Below are 23,798 nucleotides of genomic sequence, written 5' to 3' on the forward strand. Positions count from 1 at the left end.
AAACAAGAGTTTCTCTTTCCCCACGTGGAAATAATGTTTACCTCCCCCAGGCGTAGCGAGATGATGATCCTTGGAACTCGTTGACCCATAAGACCACTAGTCTTATTGATCATCAGTGACTCCACCTTCGAACTATGAATGTCATCACTGATATCTGAACCTGAATAAAAGAGATCTCAGGTCCTGAGAGGCCCTTGGAAAGTTAATTCATTCAGCTCGTGTTATGTTTCCAGCCTCAGTTGGAGTTACTATTCTTTGTGTTTGATACCAGAGTCCTCATTTTATAGAAGCAAACACATTTTCAACTTAAGGTAGATTTGCTCATATTCCCATGGTAGGGGCTGGGGTGTCTATAATGTTTTCACACATTAGTCTCAGAGGACCTGGGAAATCTAGCTTCAACCACAAAGGGTTAACTGTGAACAAGCATACTCACATTGACCTCCTGAGAGCCTTGCCTTTCTCTACACATCAAAAAGGCCGCCACCCTGGCATTCTCTAGGACATTCAGACCTTCCAAGAAGAGCTCAGAGGAATGGGAAAGATACCACTTCTTTTGTCCCTTCCATTTCCAGTCCACTATGGGGTTACAGGGGGCAGGGCAGAAGAAAAGACTCTATTGGCTTCACCCCACCACCCCTCCAATAACACCACTCCTGCTCTACCCCAAACTTTCATATTCCTATTGGAAAAAAAAAACAAAGCTGGAGGATGGTTTACCACACCCGGTGTATTAATTATTTTTGCTTACTGTGACAATATACCTGTCAAAAGTAATTTAAGGAAGGAAATGTGTACTTTGGTTGCAGTTTGGGGATATAGTCCATCACTGAAAGCGTAGCAGCTGGAGTATGAGACAGCTGGACACATGGCATCAGCAGCCAGGAAGCAAAGAAAGATGAGCATTGGTGCTCAGCTTGCCTTTTCTTCTTCACTCAGACTGAGATCCCAGCCCATGGAATGGTACTGCTCACAGTCAGCCTGGGTCTTCCCCCACAGTGAATCCAATCTAGAAACTTCCTCCTAGACATGCCCTAAAGTTTGTCTCCTAGGTGATTCTGGATCATGGCAACTTGACAATCAATATTAACCATAATACCTAGGCTTCCTTTGGAAGGCAGTTTACGGCACATGCTGTTCCTGTCATCTGTTATTTCTTGAAGTGGGCCTCACCTGCAATCTAAGTCAATTACCAAGAATGCCTTCGAACATCACAGATTTTTCTCCACAAAAGCATTATGGGAAACACAACAGGGCCATGCTTTTACAGTCATTATAGTTGTTATCCTTGTCTTCTCGTCTGTCAAGCAGAGAGAGTAATCAGGTAGTAACAACATCAAAGGACTGATGAGGGCTGAGACAATGAACAGTTCAGTTCAAGTGTTCAGTAGGAATTTTTTCCTAAGGATATCCAGGTCACCTTCATACATTGACTTAAACATGTCACTTGTCTCGGCACAGCTTCCCACAAAGTCCTTCACATCCAGCCTCACGATGAAGAAAGTGGTCTTCCAATCCCAATAGCTTCCTTCCTTCCCTTAGGAAGAGTGATTCCATCATGGTCTCAAGTTATCTGACTACTTTGGAGACTCAGGGTTACTTGCTTCCTCTTACACATCTAGTCAGTGCCTATAAGTACTACCTAATGTTCCCAGAAAAGCCCATGAGTGAGGCTCACATGGTTGCACAAGGACCAGCCACTGTAGCCAGAGAGGTGGCCATGTTGTTGACTTAAGCCCAGGCCAAGTCTTCTACCTGATGATGATGAGACTCAGATTATACAAAAGTCCAGAAGAAATGAAGGGCTGTGGGGTCAGGAGTGGGGAACAGACATTGGTAATGGAATCAACATCTACCACACCTCTCATTTTTTGGATGAGAGACTGAGACTAGAGATAGAAAAGTCTACAGATCACCCTGGCCACCAGACTCCCCAATACTCAAATATCCCTCTATTCATCCTTGTTCGGATCAACACACCCAACATCAGTGACAATCAACACAAGGTCAGAGCAATCAGCTCCTCCCTCGCTCTCCACGAACTGCTTTGGCTACACTGGATTTTAACATCCCTGGCTTTCTGAGTCTAAGGGAAAGCTGGGCCCTAAGGATTTTTGGAGCCACAAGAATAACCTTCAGTTCTTCCTCCCTCTGCTCTTGGGGCCGCCATGAGAACCAAAGAGTTCTTGCTACTTTTAAGAGGAAAAACTGCATTCTGATGTGCAAACACGCTCGCATATTCATGCACTCAAAATCTAATTTTAGCTGCAAGAAGCTTCATTATAAGATGTTCACATAATTAAGCAGTTTTCTTCCCAGGGCCTGGGAGCCTGTCTATTCTTCTCTCTCATTTACACATCACTGAGATTATCAGAATGTGTTTTAGTTCTTTAAAATTATATATTTTGGTTTTTCCAAATTGATCCACAACAGGAGATAAAACCCATGAAAATTACATGTTTTAAACACAGGTTTGTGCCACTTCACAGCCTTGCTACTCGAGTTGGAATCCGTAGACGGTTAGGGTTTTGCTGTTCTGTTCTAATTGGGTCCCAATGCAGTTGTCACATGCCTGCTTTCCAGACAGACTGGCTTTTATGATTTGGCTAGTGGGTATAGCTGCATCCTCTCTAATGAGAAGCTGAGAGGTACAGATGAGTCAAATGGACTTCTCTCCACAAAGATGGACAGATCTACCCCGCCCCCAATGAAGCTGGTTGGGATGACTTATTGAAGGTCAGCCACCACCACAGGACCTTTGCACTCCTTTATTCAGGCAATACCACTGTATTGTTCACTAACATCGAGGCCTTATGAATTTGTAGCACTCATCTGAAAGGAGGCAAGGCCTTTGGGTCCCTGGCATCTGTGACTGTATCATCCCAACTTCCCAGATAAACTCTCTGGGACTGCTACTTTCCCAGACTCCTGGGATGGCAGGGAAAGACCAGGGTATCTATGTGCCTGGATGCAGACCCTGCCAGGTCTCCCTCCACACTTTGCCCTTCCAAGCCTTCTTTTGGGGATCTATTGGGTGACCAGCAGGAGGCCATGGATCGTCTCAGGAGGACTCTAGCTCCCTGCTGGAGACATTATGTATGTTGTTTGCTTATTTGAGAGTCTGGGATGCAGGTGTTTCCTGGCTCCCCTTCAAGTCAACATGGACATTCCTAGGGCAGTGCCTCAACTGCTCCATTGGAGTGGATAGTGGAGATATCCCAAGCCTGAACAGATTGATAGAGACTCCAGCCTTCCTAGATTGAGAGAGGGCCAATAGGTTCCTTAGATTTGGCCTTTGCTTAGTGCCTTAAACATCCTGCATGTTCCATTTGTGTGATTTTAAAAAGTTATTTCCTTTAAGTAATTCATTCCTCTACTTTGTCTTCAAACCCCCAAACTCTGTCTTCTTTGTGATCAATTTTGTTGGCAAGGCTTTCCACTGAGCTTATTATTTGATTTATGGACATTTTTTAAATTTCCAGTTTGATTTCAGTTTGGGTTTTCTTTAGAATTTCTCCCTGTTCATTGAATTCTACTTTCATATCCTAAATTGTCTTCCGTATTTCATTCAGTGGTTTGTTCTTTTTCCACACTTCAAATGCTTTATTCCCATCCTCTTTGAGTTCTTTCGGATGTTTATTTGTGTTGAATTTTTTGGAACACATTTAGAACAATAGTTCTTTTTGAACTCCTTGTTTTGCTTTTTTTCCCCCTAAGTTGTTCTCATTAGGGACGGTTACCATGGGATTGGCAATTCTTGTTGGAGACAGATTGTTTTAGCTTCTTGTACTGCTTATGTTATTCCAGTGAGACCTAGGCATTTGAAGTTAGGGTGGAGGGTGATTGGCTGCATGACTGAGTAATGCTGAGCCTAATAGCCAGGGATTATTAAACAAAAATTCGAGTGCCAGGTATGGGATACCTCCTTATGAGTTGTTGGCCATTGTCTTCTTAGTTAGGGTTTCTACTGATGTAACAAAACACTATGACCAAAAGCAACTTGGGGAGGAAAGGGTTTATTTCACCTTACAGCTTGTAAGTCCATCACTTAGGGAAGTGAGGGCAGGAGCCCAGAACAACAACCAGGAGGCAGGAACTGAAGCAGAAGCCGTGGAGTTCTCCTTATTGTTTTGATCCTCATGGCTTTCCCAACCTGCTCTACTATACTACCTAGGACCACATACCCAGTGATGGCACTGTCTCCAATGACCTGGGATCCACTAACAATAGTCATTAATCAAGAAAATATACTACAGAGTTGCCTACAGGAAAATATAATAGGGGCATTTCTCAGTTAAGATCTCCTCTTCCAAAATGACTCTAGTTTGTGTCAAGCTGAAAAAAAAAAAAAAAACCACTTACCAGGACAGCCATGGAGGTCCCAGAGTAATGGGAAACCAAACAACATAAGCCATTCTTCTTGGATGGCCACCAGAACTAGTTGATAAGACACTGTTGCTAAAGATACCACACATTTTGGGTGCAATATACAGAGAAATTAAATTGTACCTGAGCTGGCATCCTCTTTCTCAATGGCCAGCTTTCATAGTACTGCAAGGTATGAGGCAAGCTACATATGGGGGGAGAAAAGACTTTGTCACAGTTAGCTTCAATTGTCAACTTGAGATGAAGAGGGAACTTCAACTGAGTTTCTTCCATAAGATTAGCCTATGGCCACATTTATGGGGCATTTTCTTGATTGGTAATTGATGTGGGAGTGCTCAGGCCATGGTGGATGGTACTATCCATAGGCCTGTGGTTCTGGTCTGTGTAAGAGAGGTAACTGAGCAAGCCCAGGAAAGCAAGCCAGTAGGCAGCATTCCTCCATGGTTTCTACTTCAGCACCTGCCTCCAGGTTCCTGCCCTGATTTCCATTAGTGATGGATTATAATCTATAAGGCAAAACAAACTCTTTCTAATAAAGTTGCTTTGATCATGGTGTTTACCACAGTAACAGGAAAGCAGCCTAGGACAGATATTGATGGCTTTACCTAACTGAGAACTCTACAGACTATGGTATCAACCTGCCAGAAGATATGTACCTACTGGCACAATAGTGGTATGGCTGTTCTGGGGGCAAACAAACACTCTATAATTAATTTTGAGGCTCACTCCACAAAAGGGAATCCACACCTGGGATGTTAAAAACCCATAGCTAGGGTGGTCTTAGGCTGTAGGGAGAACTTACTAGTGTTGTTAGCTTAAGTTGACACAGAACCATACTGCTTTCTAAATGTGTTTACACTCATAGACAAATGCTACTCTCCGTTTTGATTGGGGAAACTTCTCTGAAAGGTGATGAATAAAGAGACTCATGGCTGCTCAAGATACTGAGAATAAGTGATGGTCATGTGCTCAGCTCTCAGAAGGATGTTCAAACCACTATCTCTGAAGATCAGAGAACAATTGAGAAGCAGGGGGTGGTAGGAATATAAGAACTACAAGAGGTAGAACTATAGAGCTATGAAATGGTGTCTTCTGGCCATGACACACAATGGAATCATGACCTCACAGCAGCAGTGGCTGCTTACAATGGGCCTGTATCAGACTAGGCCTGTTAATAGCCAGTCATATATAGGGGCATTTGTCCCAAAGGGCTCTACTCCTCACTGCTAAACAACGGGATACCGATGGATTCTGGGGATAGGGCAGATACTGTCTTCAGTTGTGTACTCACTGATGAGCTCACCATGCCTCAAGAAATAGTTTCAAACCTGTGGTTTCATAGACAACCCTAATTAAACTTAGTGAGTTACAAAACAAAATAAAAAAGACATGGATGTGGGAAGAAGACTTGTAGGCAGGAGGCAGGGTGTGATTAAAACTCTGTAGGAAGGACATGGAAGTTTAGGAGCAGATACACAGCTGGGGGAAGCAGCTCTGGGGTACATTCTACCACCCTATAAACCCCAGATAGGGACCCCTATCTAGCCAGGGAGCAGGTTGGGGCCTTCCCATGACCATCCTTCAACTGTCCACACTGTTTCTCCTTCTATATAGCTTTGCTTGGGTTGAGGGATGTCTCCCCGAGGGCCTTCCAAGGGCAAGACCCTATGCCCTGCCGGGGTCACCTCTCATGGAGAAGTCCTCTGGAGCTCAGACCCACCCTGCTCTTCACCAGTTCCCCACCCCTTACTCCCTCTGCTGTGCCTTGCTCACTAACTACACCCATTTCTGAGCACAAGACAAGCCGCAAAGGTGACCCAAGAAGACTGTGAGCATAAGCAGTTATTCCGGTCTCAGGTGGCAGGCTGGGCCGAACAAAAAAAGGCTGTGAGAGCGAAGTCCATTTCTATGTCCCTCCTCTGTCCTCACCTACCCGCTCCCTCCTCCCACTGCATCTGTAAAGGGACCTGCACTTAGGGCTAGCCCATCGCTTTGCAAGCATGCCTGGGTTCCTGGGCCCCTGAACCTCCACACATGTGCATGTGCTACTCTCCATCCGACTCTCCTTCCTTTCTTAGCAGTGGCCATTCTCATTCGAAACCACCTCAGGACTCTATGGAGCATTCCCTGAAGATCCCCGGGGAGGTAGCTAGGCCTTTGGAGACCACACAACACATACATTCTTCTGTGACTGGAATGTGTTTTCCATGACCCCTGGGACAGTGCCACAGCTGGTGAGATTGGCAGGAAGGGGGCAGGAGGAGGGAGTTGCCACACCCATCTTCTCCCTGTGGGTCGCACAGAGGGCAGAGTGGGGGGTGACTGAGGAAGACCATTTCAGTATCTCACTGCCCTTTGATGAAAGCAATGGACCAAGGATGGGGAACAATGTTGGCTACAGAAATAAAGCCAGAGGGTGTGGCAGAGCCAGTGACATGGCAGCAGTGACAGGCAGTGTCAGAGGGGATGCAGTATCAGGGAGGACTCTGTCACCTGGGGAGAGGCAGAGGGTTTGCCAAGCCTCTTCAAGGAACACATAGCATTGTGTGTGTGTGTGTGTGTGTGTGTGTGTGTGTGTGTGTGTGTGTGTGTAGCCCAGGCTAGCTTCAAATTCACTATGTGGCTGAAGATGAGCCCGAGTGCTAGATTCTACTGCTTCTACCTCTGAAGTGCTGAGAAGGAAGGTAGATGTCTCTCTACTTGGTTTGCATAGACCTTTCAGTGTGACCCTCACAGAGCATGGGCTTCCTACTGTCTGGGGCAACTAGTCCTAGTGGTCCCCGAGACGTACCCCCGAGGGCCTCATGCCCACCACAGACCCCTCTTGTTGGCATGTGGTCTCCCTTGAGTCTGGAGATCCCCTAGAGGTCAAGCTGCCATCCCATCCTCTGGCCCTCACTCCTTACAGGCAGAGTTTGATGACCCAGCTTCCCAAGCCAATTGGATGGAAGAGCAAGCGGACCACCCTTAGATGCCCTGGTGGTGTTAGCACAGGGCTGTGCTGAACAGCAGTGGCTATTCTAAGGGCAGCATGTGCGCTTGCAGGAGTAGGGGTCGGGGCAGAAGTGGGCCCCATGCTGCCACACAGTGTTGTCAATGTCCATCCGTGGAGAAGAGAGAAGCAGAGACACAGTGTTTGCAGTGCCAGGATGTCACAGCACACAAGTTTATGGGATGTCAGACACGCAGCCAAGGTCACACAGTACCCATCAGCAACAGTCTGTCTGTGCACCTCCATCTCCCCCAGTCCCCACTGTACGGCTCAGAGCAATACTGCCAGTCCAGTCCAGTATTCCAGAGCCAAGGACCCCCAAAAGCCAGTTTATGCCTAGCTGGACCTTGGAAGTCCAGGGCCTCCCAGAGCCTTAAGTGTGTGCACATGTGTATGTATGAGGCAGATATCCAGTCTCTGTAAGCATACACCCTGGCACCTGTGTGTATGTGTCCATATCTGGCTGTGTGTGCAAAGCTGGGAGTGTCTGGCCCACCCTACTCAAGTGGCTTAGGCACATTAAAATGGGCACTGTGAATGTTGGATGATGTTTAGGTGTGTCTGAGGATGTGTAAGTGTCTGGCAAGGGGTGTTCTGTGATGTGCATCTGTCTGGGTAGGCTTTGTGCTGCTCAAGAGCCCCCCGCACATGAAGCAGCATCCACAAGAACACCTTGCTGACGGTGTGCCGGCAGCCATGCATCCCAGGGGTCCACAGATCAGTGCCCTAAGAGCAGTGTTCAGCCCGTTAGTGTAACTGCATCTCAGCAGGAGCAGGTAGCCAGGGTGGGCCTATCATCTGGGCACATACTCCCTGGGCAGCCCCGCCCAGTTGTGGTCACGCAAGGCTTGGTCCACTGTCCGGATGTAGCCATTGATCAAGTCCTTCATCTCCGGGGTGAAGGGCTCTGGGTCGTGAGGGCGCCGGCCACGCCGCCTGAAGCTACCCTCTTTGTTGTTCTCCACACAGAGAAGCCGCTCCTCGCTCACAGAGACGTTGAGGAAGGCCACCATCTCCCGCAGCGTGGGCACCAGGCTGCGTCGCAGCTCCTCGTAGTGCACAACCAGCAGCCGCTTCCCGTACTTGAGCCAATCTAGGACGTGTGAGGACCACCAGGAGGCATAGCTGTTCACGAAGTCCGGCCATTCTGGAACAGGGAGAGAAGTACTGACGTCAGAGCTGCCTCCTGGGGGTTACTGGCTCTGGAGGGCCTGCCTAGGAGAGGGGTGCTGCCAGGTTTTGACCTCTCACTACCCCGGGATGACCCACTTGGGTGTCCAGTGCGAATAAAGGGTTCCTGTCAGGTGCAACTTGGGAGAGTCCTAGGTCTGCCTGGAAGACAGTGATCCTGGGTCCCAAGTCACGATGAATATAGCCCACCATGTGCCAATCAAAAACTGGTCCTCTCCTGTATGCTGTGAGTTCTTTGACCTTTGGGACCATCCTGGACAAGGAGGAGTGTGCATGGGCCTGTGGGCCCTGGGGCATGATAACAAAGCAAGATAAAAGGATCAAAATCAGGAGGAAACCCAAGCAATCCATCTCTGTGCAGATGACCCCTTGAGCATCTTGACCTTGTCCCAGGCTCCTGGGCACATCATATTTTAAGGAGAGGGCAATGTTCATGGCTCTACTGCCTGCCATCTGGACCAACTTGCCTACATCCTCTAGGGCAGTGGTTCTCAACCTGTGTGTCATGAACCCTTTGGGATGCTGAATGACCCTTTCACAGGGGTTGCCTAAGACCATCAGAAAACATAGATATTTACCTTATGATTCATAACAGTAACAAAATTACAGTTATAAAGTAGCAACAAAAATAATTTTATGGTTGGAGGTCACCACAACATGAGGAACTGTATTAAAGATCTCAGCTTTAGGAAGGTTGAGAACCACTGCTCTACGATGACTAATGGTATGCCATCAGCTCCTGGGCCCTAGTGAGATGCGGGTGCTGAGCAGTTTGGTCTATTGTGCTAACAGAATGTGGTGTGTGAAATATGCATGTGGGGGCCTTGTCACCATGATGGCCGAATTGAACCCGTGACATTGCTGGGAGGGCAGGATGCAGAATGAAGCCATAGACGAGAGGGTGGCCTCAAGCTTTTGTAGATCTATACCATGAGATGCCCCCCATTTTTTTTACAACAAAAAGAATTTATTTTTGAAGAGTGCAGAGTACGAAAACAAAAATGGTCTCAATTAAGAGTTTCCAATTAGGTGCAGCAGACCTATTACACACATATAGTCCCAGCGCTCCAGAGGCTGAAATAGAGAATTGTGAGTTCAAAGTCAGCCTGGGCTACATAGAAAGTTCCAAAACAGTCTAAGCTGAACAATATTTTGCCTAAAATATTTCCATATTGTCTAAGAGTTTCCATAGTTGAGCTATTGATATGCCTGGCATACTATGGTTTGCTTCCTGTCATCTTCAAAATAATCTTATGAGATCAGACAATCCGTGGCTTGAAGATGAAAAAAACTGGTCTCTGGGGGGAGAGCCGAAGCTTGCTCAGGGTTTTAAGGCTTGTAGGAGTCAGTGGAGGGTCCGAGTTCAGCATGAGTATTGTAGGCTGATGGGGGCTGATCCCTTGCCACTGTCCCTGCATGCCTAAAAGCAGCTAAGGATGGCTGTTGGGGTCTGGTCTGGGCAGAAGGCAATAGGGAAGGGGTTGACTGAAAACCACCAGTCAGCTCCGGAAAGCACAGGTTCATCTGGCGCGGGCCCTGCAGCATCTCCACCCAGTGTTGTCCTGGGTGGAGTTTCATTCATGACTTCACTGACATTGTCACCTCCAGATGTGCCACCTCTATCAGATGTCATCATACTGAGGACTAGGGTTCAATGTATGAATGGAGGGGGACAAGGGCCAGATGGTAGCGCTTCAAGGGCAAATCTTCAGCTAGGGCCTGACCAAAGGTAGCATTTTTAGGAGCTGAGGTCAACAGGCTGACTCCACGAAGAGAGCTTCCATTCCAAGTCAGGAAACGAGGGTGTTATGGCTGAATGTTTGTAACATATATTGAAGCCCCTAGACCTGAATATGATGGTGCATACAGAAGAGGCTTTTGGAAGACCATCTAGGTTAGATGAGATGGTGAGGGTGTAGCTCTTGAGATGGGATTAGTGTCCCTACAAGAAGAGGGTCTCTGCCATATGGCCATGGAGTGCTGTCTGGAAGCTGGGAGAAGGGCTTCACCAGACACTGAATCCTTCCAGAACCATGAAGAATAAAGAACTATTATTTAAGCCTCCCTCTCTGGTGCCTTGTTGCAGTAGTCTAAGCTGTCTAGGAAGCAGGATTAAGACCCAGCTCTGCCACCTACCACCCAAGTGCCCTGGACAAATCAAATTACCCTCTGGGCTCATCTGGAAAGTTACATGGACAGTGATTCCCCTTCAGAACACAGTAGACTCAGTGGAGGCAGCGTAGGAATGACTGTCATGCTGAACCCTGGACGCAGACTCGGCATGCACATTATCTTTGTCTTCTCATTTCTGAACAGCATGTGAGTATAGCCTCCTTTTCTAAAGGAGGACCTTGTTAATTCAGGCAGAGAGGCAGACAGGGCCACGTGCATCTAGGGCTGTCTCAGGTCTAAGGCAAATCCTAGGTCTTTTCGACCTCATCCCCCGCCTGGGGGTGGATAGAGGAGAAATCCGGCTTGCCATCTGCATGGCAGTCATATAAAATGCCACACTGTGTGGACAGAGCAGGCTTGGAGAGGATGGGGAAGAAGTGAGCGCAACCAGGCCTTTCCACAGCCGGGAGCGTGTATTCTGATCCCGCACCACTCTGCTACCCTGTCAGTCCCCTGCTCCAGCTCTCTGTCCCTCACCTTTGCTCTTCCAGTTGCGGTCAGGGGCATATCCCAGATGTCCAGCACACTTCCTGTTGAACTCGGCAACGAGAGATCTGTAGGGGTTCCGGATCAGCAGGATGGCGGAGTCGAACATCTCGATCTCCCTCTGGCCGCTCTCATGTGTCTTCACACAGATGGTGCGTCGGCTCCGCCAATGGTCCTTCTCACCCTTGAACCCTGCTCAGGAGGAATGGGAGGGCCTCTGTGGAGGAAGGTACCCTCAGTCCCCCTTGTGGTGATCCCACGTCTATGATAACACAAGGACTGAGGCATCTGAGGGGGTGCTGGGGGATCTATGGATGGGGACAGGAGAGGTCTGCACAGGAGTGACTCTTGTCTCAGGGCAAGTGTGAACAGGAGGTGTCTATCAGTAGAGAAGATGATGTTCACATCAGCATGAGGCAGATTACCTCCTGCAGTCCCTGGGGCTCAAAAAGGCAGGGTCCCAACAACTATAGATACAGAAGGTGACACACAAGTTGGACTTTCCAGGGAGATAATGTCAGAGGAGCACTGTATAGAATTTTGGCCCAGGGTTCAGCATGACAGTCATTCCTACGCTGCCTCCACTGAGTCTACTGTGTTCTGAAGGGGAATCACTGTCCATGTAACTTTCCAGATGAGCCCAGAGGGTAATTTGATTTGTCCAGGGCACTTGGGTGGTAGGTGGCAGAGTGGGTGTGTGACCTACACAATATCACACAGCAACCTGACTACTGTGCTAGATCTCTGTCCACGTACCCTTGAGTGTTCCTGTGAAGGCCCTATCTTCTAGCCACCTCTCCAGTAGAGCCAAGACAGCTACCATTGTCAGTGGCTGTAAACAATGGTCGACTCTCTATGACTCATACCATATCCTATCTCAGGTCCTGGACTATCATATGAGTAGAGATTCTGTACTACGGGATCCAGGGCAGGTCTGGTGAAGGCGTCACTCACAGCACTTCAGGATCCACTTCCATGAATGGAGAGCTGTCCCCCAAACCACACCTCTCTACTATCCACACCCTCCCTTGGATCTTTGGTAAAGCACTGAGTACTCAGAATCTGACTGACAACTGATTGAAAAGATCAGACTGGACTCATTGGTCCCCAGAGTCACAGGGTTCCATAAGGTCCTCATGGCTCCTGTATTGAACTTTGGATCAGCTGATGGCTGGTGCTCTCAACTTGGTAAGACTGGGCTCAGCTAGGAGACAAGCCTCTGGGCATACCTGCGAGGGATGTAGCACTGGCCATGTCCATGGGGGACTATCTTGATTGGGTTAATTGAGCGAGGCAGATCCCCCCTAAAGGAAGGTGACACCATTCCCTGAATTGGGGTCCTGGATCACGTAAGAGGAGGGAGCTGGCTGAGTACCGATATTCATTGCTTTTCTTCTTGCTGACCACGGATAGATCTAGTATGACCAGCTACCGCAGTCTCCTGCTCCTCTAACTCCATCTCAAACTGTGAGCCAAATAAACCCTTCCTTCCTTTCTTGAGTTACTTTTTCCACTGTACTTGGTCACAGCGACAGGAAGGATGAATCCGACCGCAATAAAGGAACAAGAGCAGACCCTGATCTTAATGCTCTAGATTAGAAGGTGGTGTGGCCCAAGCGCAGAACACAGGGGCTTAAGGGGGCAGAGCAGAAGAGCCCACAAAGTGGCATGTTCTGGAGGCTTTCTGGAAATATGTCACCTGGGGTCCTTAGCCCATAGGTCAGCCTCACCCAGGACACCCAGCTCATAGAACAGGCTCCTTAAATCTCCGCAAGCTAGTGTTGGGGTTTCGGAAACAGTCCAGATGCCTCCCTTCGGTAGAGGTTTCAAAGCCTCCATACCTACAGTGGCATCGGCGCTTCCCTGGTGCCTGGAAAATGCAACTCTCAAACCCGGAATTGGGGGTTACCCACCAAAGCTTACTGCTGCCATGGGTCAAACACCAGAAGCTTTTTGCCTTGATTGATCTTACCAGACAGGCTAGGATGCCGTAAGAGGAAGATTCAAACTATAGCTCAATGAATTGTCAGGCCATGTGTGAGAGCCCACAGCCCAGGTGCCTCTTGGCAGCCCTGAAATTGGCTGTTCCACTCTTGGGCCACTTATCTACATGTATGTCCCGGCAGCTGGTACAGGCCTTCTAGGCAAACATTGTAGGTCACTGCAGCCTGGGTCCAGCCAGAGAAAGCAGGCCCATGTGCTTATCTAGCAACTGGCTCCTGCATCTGCAGGTGCCCTCAGTATCTCAAGGAAGAGGGACTGGGCTACCCATGCACAGCCAGTTTAAGAACTTGCTGCCAAACACAGACACATCTGTCCCTCTGGGTTGTTTTGTTTCCGACAGTGTCGGCTGTTTTTGCAAACCCAACGCTGGTTCAGAAACCCAGAGCAAATGCTGTGCCACTTGACAACTGAGAAATACATTTTGCCAGATTTAGATGCCACTTGACTTGTCTGAGGGTCTTCATTCTTGAGCAGCAGGCAAACTTGAGCCATTTAAGTTAATTTACTCAGCATAACGAGACCTCTTATTTCTACAAGGGAAAGATTAAAGATTAGAAATCATAAAGTTCTTGAGCACTTCTGGACCAATTTTTTTTTTTTTTTAAAAAAAGCAACTGCATTTTGATGAGCTACCCTTTTGCCTGGAAAAAAAGAGGAATGAACAGATTAACTTTCACCCTTAATGACTGGGGAGCTATGGGAAAATTCAGTGCTCTGAGGAGAGCGGGTTTGTGAGGGGACCTTACGGGGCTGCCTCTTCTCCCCCAGCAACCTGGCTTACCCTTGTTGTATAGGGTTCCATCGAAGTAGTAGCTTCCTGTGTAGAAGCCAGTGGCGTGTTCGATCAGGTGCCTCGCCCATGTGTTCCCAGCTCCCGGGAAGCTCGACAGAGCCACAAACACCTTAGACTTGTTGGGCAGGAACCTCCTGTCTGTGCACCGGGTGTCTGAAAGTCCATAAGTAAACCATGGAGTCACTCACCCGCACTGTGATCTCAGAGCTGTTGCTGGAGTCCTCTGGACAGGGACTGGCAATGAAGCCATTTGTCACCTACACCTTGCTATGCAGGTGAGTGGCTGATGATGGGATAAAACCTCCCATCCCTGGTGGCTGGGAATGCTCACCCTACTCTGTCTCTATGGGACAGCCAAAGCCTCTTGGCATAACACAGAGAACTCCAAATTCTGCTAGGGAAGGTGGACAGGGCTGTGTCTGGACCCAGCCATGCCACTGCAGTGCAATAAACTGAAGCTGGGCTGATTTCAGGCCAACAACTGTGCTTCTTATGTTCCCTCCCCAGGGCTGCTGGAAGAAGTACAAGTCACTAAGGGACAATCCCTGGAGGCACTGGAAAACAGTGGGATGCCTCTCCCTATGAGCTAGTCTTCCCCATCAGTCCCTCATCAGTCCCTAGGCCCAGCAGAGGCCAATGTGATGCTGCTCACCCCAGGGGGATTGCTAGCACATGGACGCTTCTGAGACCCTTCTTGTGCCTCTGAGTCTTGAGTTATCCCCTGAGGCCCCCCACTCTGCTCTTCCTCTACCATCCCCAACGGCTCGTATTTTCAAAAGGAGCCCGGCCTCACCCTCCCTTTTCTCTCCCTTATCCGCTGAGAAGAGACACAGGGAACTCAACATACCCTTTACCCTGTGGCTTCACAGTCAAGCACACTTAGTCTTTCTAGCTTTGGGAGCTCTTTGGGCTCAGACAAGCAATTCTCAACCAGTGGGTCGTGACCCCTTTGGTGTTTGAATGACCCTTTCATAGATTTGACAGCCTAAGATGGTCAGAAATATCAGATACTTACACTAAAATCCATAACAGTAGCAAAATTACAGTTATGAAGTAGCAATGAGAATAGATTTATGGTTGGGGTCACAACATGAAGAACTGTATTAAAGGGTCACAGCATTTGGAAGGTTGAAAGCCACTGCTCCAGACCAATGCCACAGTCCAGGAGGTATGCAGAGCTCACCTTGTACAGGTGTCTGGTAGACCTCACAGTAGCCAGGTAGCCCCTGAGCCTCAGGGGCCTGGGTGCACAATGCTCCATCCACAGCATCCCGCAGGCTGAACTTGGGGGTAGGGTAGGCACAGTAGCAGTCCCAGCCCCGGAGGATGGCCAGAGGAAACTCCTGTAGGGAAGGAGAGGAGGAGCGTGAGGTAAGCGAGTGAGTGGCTTGTACCTGCAGTCCAGGTGTGAGCTGCACGCTGTGGAGGTGCTGCCACTCACACAGAGTCAGCAGGGACTACCACCAGGCTCTGTGTCCAAACCTGAGGTAGTCACAGAAGTGAGCTGTGACTTCTGCCCTGCAGGAGCTCAGAGTGGACAGGAGGCAAGCCAGCTGTCACCACACTGCCCGAGCGTCACCAGGGGAGAAGGTGAACAGCACAGAAAGCTGGGCAGATCCTGGAACAGGACCCGGGATGTGGCTAGGCGTCTGGCAGGAGTGGCAGTGTGGGTGAGGACATCAGGGAAGAGACCCACATATGTGAACTCGTGAGGACAGGGAGCCAGCTCTGTTGCCACAGGGCAGCTCAGGGCACGATGTGCCGCATCATTAGACAACAGATCTTAAGCCCTGAGAGGGGCCCCAATTCCCTTAGCTAACTATGCCCCCTGGAATGGAACAAAAGCCAAACCTTGGCCTAGAGTCCCACAACAGAGTGGGGACAAATCCTATGGTCTTTTTCCCAAAGACCGATGAGTAGAGAAACACAAATCTTGTTCCTTCCTGACATGCTCAGATGATGGATGAGGCCTTTCTGAAAATGGAAAGTCTCTACCAGACAGAGACTGGACACACCTCTTTTTGAGGGTTCAGTCAGCTCTCAAGTGGGTTTTTGTTCCCCTTTGGAGTGTCTGCATCATATAGCAGAAAGAGAATCCTGAAGGCCTGGATGTGAATTCTGGCTCACTTGTGCAATAATGAACAAGATGCTTAACCAGGTACACAGTAGGCATTCCACATAGGAATGGGACATATTTGGCTTTCTTATCCTTTTGAGTGTTTACCACAGCTCATTCAAAAAAAAATGCACCCATTCCCCTAACACATGTCTATGAGCACCCACTATGTGCCAGGCAGTAGGCTGGACATTCAGCCCCACCCCAGTAGGCTTCTTAGACACAGAACCTGTGTGACAAAAGGAGGCAGTTGGGGGGAGGATGGTGTTTGCTGCGAAGGGAGCCGCTGCACAAACCTTTTTATTTTTTGCCCACAGCAAGAAATCTCATAAATAAATAAGGAAAATCAATAGCGTTTTCTGCGCGTGGCTTGGTAAAGCTGAGGAGCTATGCACTTGTGTTAGACAAGAGATAGTGTCGTAGCCAGGGAAGGCGAAGCAGAGCCTGGGGGATGCACTCAGGAAGAAACGCTAATCATTGACTCCCACAGCACAGGAGACCCTCTCCTCTGAGCCCAGAAATCCCTGTCCACCATCTCCCTCATCCTTCTTCATACGAGGATGGCAACTGTGCCCACTGTCACAAGGGACTGACAGGCACCACTGTGTCTTTAAGTCGATTGTACACATGGGCCCCACACTGCTTTACAAATAAGCCCCTTTGGTGGCCTGGCCAGCCAGCTTTTCTGGAAGTAAGAGTCCCTGTGGATGTGAACTGGTGGAAAGTGGTATGGTCCCTGCAATTTCAGCCCCTCTCTTCACCACACCAGTGTCCTGCCTTGTCCTTCAGTAGAACCTTCCCTGGTGGGGGCTCCCAGGCCCCCATGTTGCCCTCTGGGAGCACACAGTGGCTTGGTGGTGGCTTGCTCATTCCAGCCCACACAGCCTGTGATGGTGGAGTTTTAAAAACCAGGTCTTTATAGAGTTAATTAAAATGAAGCCATTAGGTTGGGATGGCCCTTCATTGTGACTGCTGTCCTCACAGGAAGGGCAGGCCAAGGCAAGCATCTAACAACGCTGGGAGACACAGGTCAGGGAGAGAGGATTTAGGAGAAACCAAGGCTGCTGGTACCTCCAAGTCATGGTTCCAGCTTTACCCTCCAGAGCTATGTGAGGGTTAGTTAACACCTGTTGTTTACTCTGTCCAGTCCGTGGTGCTGACGCAGCAGTCTGAGTCAGCTAAGACAAAGGCTCGCTCTGTTCCTGGGCTATTGAGTCAGCCTCCCATCCCTGGGCCTTTGCACCTGCTATTCCAAGGGCCTGGGATGTTCCTCCCCACACACCCTCTCTCACTTTCTTCCAGCCACCACTTCAGTGAGGCCTCCTCTGCCTACACCTTTCCAAACTACAGTGCCCTCCCACCTTCCCCTTGGCTCTATACGAATACTGCTTATTAAGTTCCCAATGAAATGCTCTGATCCCAAATCCATAAATCTATAGCTTGGTCAGCTATGATGAACACACATTGAGGCAGGCAGCATTTCCACCCACTTAGAGGTTCTACTGTTCTTTCTCCTTCATCTCTCCCTCCCTCAGCCTAAGCAACTGGTATCCTGCTTTCAATCACCGCAGATCAGCGGCATCCATTCTAGAGCATCATATAAATAGGATCACGGGGTGTGTATTTTTGTAAGCCTGGCTTCTTTCATTCAGAAAACCATTTGTTTAATCCATCCCCATCCCTTTACACATTGGTAGCTTCTGACTGTCACATAGAATTCCACGTGTGGATGGACCATGGGTTGACCAGTTCACTTTCTGATGGCCATCTGAGCTGCTTCCCGTTTTTAGCCACTGTGGATAAAGCTGCTGTGAAACATCTAAGGATGAACGTCTCGTGTGTAAACACCTGCTGCCTTTCCTGCCTTTTTCTTCACCGCTGTACTCACCACCGCACAGCATACTGTCTATTTTATTTCCTTTCCTGGTTTGTTGTCTGCTCTGTTCATGAGGACATAAACAGGGAAGGGATTTCTGTGTCCTGCATGTTGCTGCATCCTCAGGGTCTAAAACAGTGTCTAATGTGTGGCAGATTTTTAGTAAGTGTTTTATGGATGAACAAACACATGAATGAGTGAATGAATGAATGAATGAATGAATGAAAATGCATCCTTTCTAGATTCTACCACCATCAAAAGCTATTGGCAACAAACCATGCCATATTCCTGCTAGCTAAGGTCAAGAGCATCAAAGGCTATGAGGGAGGAGAAAGCAGCTACCTCTGAGCCAGCCTCACCCTGGAACCCCTCCCCCTGCAAGCCCAGGGCCCTGCTATCTTGGGATCCCTGCCAAGGCTAACAGTCTCCCCAGTCTGAGGTCCGAGGGCTCCTTCTTGGCTCTCCCCAGTGGCACTGGTGCTGCTGAGGCTGAACCTTCCATTCTCATATCCCAGGGCTGCCCGTCTCATATGCCTGTCACTGCCCCCACCAGTGACCCAAACCTTTTTGCTTCCCTGAGTGGATTAAACTGTCAAGTTTCCGGGTGTTTGCAGAGCAACGGGAGAGCTGCACACAGTAATGCAGTTTTATTTACAACATAACCGCCTCGGCGACATCAGTGGATCCTGAAAACACAGAACAATTTTCAGCCCCATGGGATTTCGAGGACACGATTTCCATAAAAATTAAATATTGATGAATCTTATCTCTCTTCCAACTTTCAGCTCTCCCATGCCCCTGCCCCCACTCCAACCTTCAATGGGAGAAAAAGACAGAGGAAAAGGGGGGTGGGGAACAAGTCGAAAAAAGCCAGGCAGAAAAAGCAAGCAGAAAGCCTGAGAATAACGTGGGGTTGTTGGAATCAAGCAGAGAGTGAGGAGAGCCTGTTAGGCCTGCATCCTCAGGCAGGATGGATGCACAGCCTGCTCTTGATCCTGCACCTGCCTGGGATGGGGACTAGGGCAGGATGGGACTGAGCCTGATCTAGGAGAGGGCATCAGGCAAGGACCAGGTCTTGAGACAGAGACTAGGGCTCTGTGGCTTGCAGGGAGCTATGAGCAAAGGCCTGGCCTGTGGTTGTGGATATCTCTATTTGTGGGAGTGGGATCCAGGGGCTGAAATGAGCTCCGGGTGCCTTTCAGAGAGTACTCAACAGCTGTGATGGTGGAAGTGTGGGTAAGGCTCAGAGAATTGGGCTAGATCTCCAGCATCCACTCAATGTAAAGCTCTCACTTGTCAGGCCCTTTCCACACATGCATCCTACGGGCACAAGAAAAGTCCAAACGTGGTGGCTTAGGGGAAAAGTCTGAGTGTCACCAGGAGACTTATGGGTATCAGTAGGGGTGTCATGGCTTTGGGAAGACCCGAGTCCATGGGCAATAGACAAACTAGACCAACTTCCCAGAGAATACCTTCCATGAAAACCAAACGTCATCAGACAGAGGAACTGGAAAAGATCCACCCAACCACCAGGAACCCAGAGGCCTGGCGTCCAACCATCAGGGCAAGAACCAGCTCCTCCTGAGTCAGCCCCTCAAACGTGTCTCACCAGCAAAGGAGCCAGAGGACTTAGAGAAATAATCATTGTCACAATCACCATCTGGCAATGGGCTACTCGGGAGGCACCACAAAACATAAATCATGACATCGCTGGATCTGTGCCTCTTTCTCGCAGGCATTCTCACTCCATCCAGCACAAAAGGTGGAGGACAGGGGTGACAGGACTAGCCAGCACCACAAATGAATAGCAGGCAGGGACTAGGACTCAAATGATCACAAGTTCAAGTCCCTCTTTGGACCAACTTGAGAAGGGCAAGACACAGTTGGAAAACATATTAAGAGTTCGTTATATCCTTCCATGTGTACATATGAAACCACGAATCCTTAGCTCCCTTGTTAACGTAGCTCAAGGAAACAATTATGAATGTGCTCACAGGTAAGGAAAGAAAACCAAGAGTACAAAAGAAGTAAGGAAGTGGGTCTGAGCTAGCTCCACTGGTAAAGTGCTTGCCTTGAAAGCATGAGGACCTGCGTTCCAGAACCCACATTTTAAAAAGGCAGATGCGGTGGTGCACACAGTGTGATCCCAGAACTGGGAAGTGGAGTCAGGTTGATCCCTAGCCTACTTATCGAGTTCCAGGCTAGTGAGAGACCCTGTCTTAATAAAACCCAAGGTGAGGACGATACCAAGGTTGTCCCTTGGTATATACATGCATATGTACATGCAAGTTCTTGCATGTGTGTTTGTGTGTGTGTGTGTGTGTGTGTGCGCGCGCGCGCGCACGCATGCATACACACACACACACAAGACAAAAGAAAGAAGGAGAGAATGGAGGGAGAAATGAGGAAAAGAAAGAAGGGAGGCAGAGAGAGGGAAGAGAGAGGAAAGGAAAGGAAGGGACAGGGAGTGGAGTGGAGTGGAGTGGAGTGGAGGGCAGGGGAGAATGGAAAGCCACACAGCCACAAAAATCACAGCATGGCAACGGAAAGCCACACAGCCACAAAAATCACAGCATGGCAACAGAAATGTACAGGTCATACTAAAGAAGAGGGTGGATGTAAGATGCAATGGTCCAATGTTTATATTAGAAAACAAAGCCCTTGCACACATACCGAGAATAAGGTCAAAAGGCTGCTATGTTTTCAGTTTTTTTTTTATGATGCAGTCAAGTTATAGGTAAGTTTTATTTCTATTTTGTATCTTCAAATTTTCTGTAACAGACACCTTTTTACCTTTGCAACCCTCTAAAACAATAAGTGTTTTATAAGCACATACACAGTTCAGTATCGCAGGTTCTGTACGGGCTTTTAAGTGACTCTGCTATGAGGCGTACTAGGGATGGAACCAGGGTCTTACACATGCTAAGCAAAAGCTCCCTAAGTGAGCCACATCCACAGCCCTCGCTTTTTGAGATCTAATCTTATTGTGTAGTCCAGGCTAGTCTCAAACTCACAATCATCCAGTCCCCGTGCCCCCTGGGTGCTAGGATTGTAGTTATGTGCCACCATGTCTGGCCTAAAGCACCAGTCCTGAGCTGAGCTGCTCCTGGAAAGCACATATGCAGCCCAAGCAAAGCAAAACCCTTCTATGTCAAGGATCCCAGATCCCAGACTCCCACAGACCCCACCATTGGCAGAGACGTGAGTGCTGCACAGTTGCTGGGGTCTCCCTGGGGTAGACCTCTCCCATCTATTGGGACTCAGGGGGATGTAGTCAGAGCAGGTAAACTGGGAAGAAACACAGGCTCGGGGCCATGCCTCCCTTTCCAGTTCCCCAGGCACTGCGACCGGGGGCAGCCACACCTTAGTAACCTGCCTGCAGACAGTGTCAGACTTCACTGTTTCCCATTTTAGAATACTCACTCCCACAACAGTCTCTGCTCTTGCACACAAATATCAGTCTTCAAATTAATTACCCTAGATGGAACCAGCGCGATGCAAGTATCTACCTCCCACCCTGGCTGCTTCCTGAACCTTGCATGGAATGAAGGAGGCATCGGGATCTTGAAGGTGACTGAAAAGGAGCAAGCTTCCTTCTGTCTCCAACACTGAATATCAGAAAGTAGATAAGACCATTTTACAGGGCTTTAAAAATCCATTTTTGGGGGGAGGGGCAGCTGGAGAGATGGTTGAGTGGTTTAGAGTCTTTGCTGCTGCTCTAGAGGTCCCAAGTTCAGTTCCCAGCTTCCATGTTGGGTGGCTCACAACTGTCCAGCAGGGGATCTGATGCCCTCTTCTGGTCCCTGTAGGCACTGCATTCACTTCACATACCTGACTTACATACACATCGTTTAAAAAAAAAATACATTTTCTTTTTCTTCTGTGGTGTAGCCACTGGTAAGGAGCCTATGCTACTGTAAACAACCCTAATGAAATTCATATCAACATAAAAAAAAGATGTGAAAGTCGAAGAACCCCTAGGTGGGAAGAGCAATGGGATCCAGAGGAAGAGGAGGGAAACAGGAGAAGGTGATGGGATGGACCCCGACGGTAAAAATACACTCCATGTTCTGTGAAAATGCCAGGATGAAATCCATTATTACATATAATTAACATATGCTAGTACAAAACGGATCATTAGAGGCTGACTTTTTCTCCCAAATGTTCTTTATTGTTCAGTTACCTTCCTGGAGCTTCTTAAATCTCTGTTAGCTAACGATCGCTAAACTAGGGATCTTTATCTCTGAGCCCACAAAGAAGCTTTAGCAGGTAGCTCAGAAGTGGGGGTGCCGCAGGGAGGGTCTCTCTGTTCTGCTTCCAAGCACCACCTCTCACACCTGCTGCTCTGGGTTCACACCCTCAGGCTTAGCTCTGCTCCCACTGAACACCGTTCGGTGAGCACCACCACCTCCCAACATCTGGACACATTTTCGATCCCACCGTGTGCGGCATCTGAGTTTATTTTCTGGCCCAGTGAAGATGTGATGAGGCCGGCACTGGTCAGTCCTGCCATGACACGGCCACTGGCCTCTCTAGGGATGAAGTACTTGGATTGGGGACAAGGAAGTACAGCCAAGCGTCCCATCACTGTTGGCCCACCACCCACTCACTTTGTACAGGAAGGAAGTCAGGAATCGACTCCCTGCAGAGGCCATGGTCAGGCCAACTTCCAGTGCCTTCCCCACCCCCAGGCCTTCATGTGCAAAGTGGAAATCAGTACAATAGGGAAGGCAGGGCAGGGCAGGGCTGTGCCGTGCAGCGCATTCAAGTCAGCTCGCCAGGGCTGTGGGGTCTTACCCTCCACCAATCTCGGCCAATGTGTGAAATTGAGTTGTGACCCTCGAGGGGAGAGTTGCTGTTGGCATCTCATGGGTAGAAGCTGGGGTCCTTGCTAAATATCCTACAACGCAGGGTTCCTGAAACAATGAATTCTCCAACCCTCAAGATCCAAGGCTGAGAGCGTGCTCTGGGGTGAAGCTAAGCCCAGGAATCTGCAAGCTGAGGCCCTGAGTCCCATTATACCAACGTGTAAGGGGGAGACAAGGGAGACGGGTTGGCAGCCCAGGGACCGGAGGTGCACTCTGATGCACTGATGATACTTCACTGGCTCTGTGATGGCCACAGCGGAAATCCCTTACTCCGGAGCCACATCGTGGGTTGACTTCTGTGGCAGCTTTGCCAAGGGTCTCCGAGGCTGACTCTGAAGAATGCTGCCTCCTAGGAGGATCTACAGAGAATTCTGCTGGTCAAAGCCACTCTCCACCCACACAGGATTTGTCACCTTCCTCCCAGATGTGTCCCCCATCCTCTCAGGAAGACCAGCTTGAACCCCTCTTTCATCAGCTCCACTCTTCTCTGTGGTCCAAAGCATCCTGCCTACAGATGGAGAGTGTCACGCTACTCATAACACCCCTCCCTACCGTACCATCAATAGCTTCCTGTTTCCTGTTGGGGAAAATTAAAACAAAACAAAACAAAACAAAACCCACAACCCACTCAACGTTAAGGCTCTTTGTAACCTCCCCGCCCCCCCCCCCCCCCCGACTCCCAGGGGCCTCTTCTTGCAATGAACTGTTGTGGTCCTCACATAGTGGCTACCACACAATGACCATCAATGTCCACTTCCCTTATCCATCTGCTCACACTGCCCTAGGTCCTCTAGCTCCTCCTCCCCTCTAAGTTACCTCCATCTCCTTCAGCCACTAGCCTCACTCAGCCATGCATCTTGGCTCCTCCCCAGCCATAAACCCTACCGTGCAGTGTGCTGAGCCTCACCCACCCC

The 23,798-nt window shown here is 49.0% G+C and overlaps 1 protein-coding gene across 4 annotated transcripts in view; it reads right to left on the reverse strand.

Annotated features, from left to right (window-relative positions):
• Positions 1–7,521: 7,521 nt before the first annotated feature.
• The window catches only part of Wscd1 (WSC domain containing 1), a 42,581-nt gene continuing 26,304 nt past the window's right edge, over positions 7,522–23,798 (reverse strand). For all 4 annotated transcript variants that reach the window (XM_052756318.1, XM_052756316.1, XM_052756317.1 and 1 more), the window contains 4 exons: positions 15,208–15,367; positions 14,013–14,177; positions 11,219–11,419; positions 7,522–8,525 (listed from right to left, as the gene is read on the reverse strand). In XM_052756318.1, coding sequence (XP_052612278.1) covers positions 8,173–8,525; positions 11,219–11,419; positions 14,013–14,177; positions 15,208–15,367 — 879 coding nt within the window. In that variant the 3' untranslated portion in view covers positions 7,522–8,172. The remainder of the gene's footprint in view (positions 8,526–11,218; positions 11,420–14,012; positions 14,178–15,207; positions 15,368–23,798) is intronic.

The sequence above is a fragment of the Peromyscus californicus genome, unplaced genomic scaffold (assembly GCF_007827085.1).
Source record: "Peromyscus californicus insignis strain IS unplaced genomic scaffold, ASM782708v3 Scaffold_3__1_contigs__length_106647218, whole genome shotgun sequence".
Classification (NCBI taxonomy): domain Eukaryota; kingdom Metazoa; phylum Chordata; class Mammalia; order Rodentia; family Cricetidae; genus Peromyscus; species Peromyscus californicus.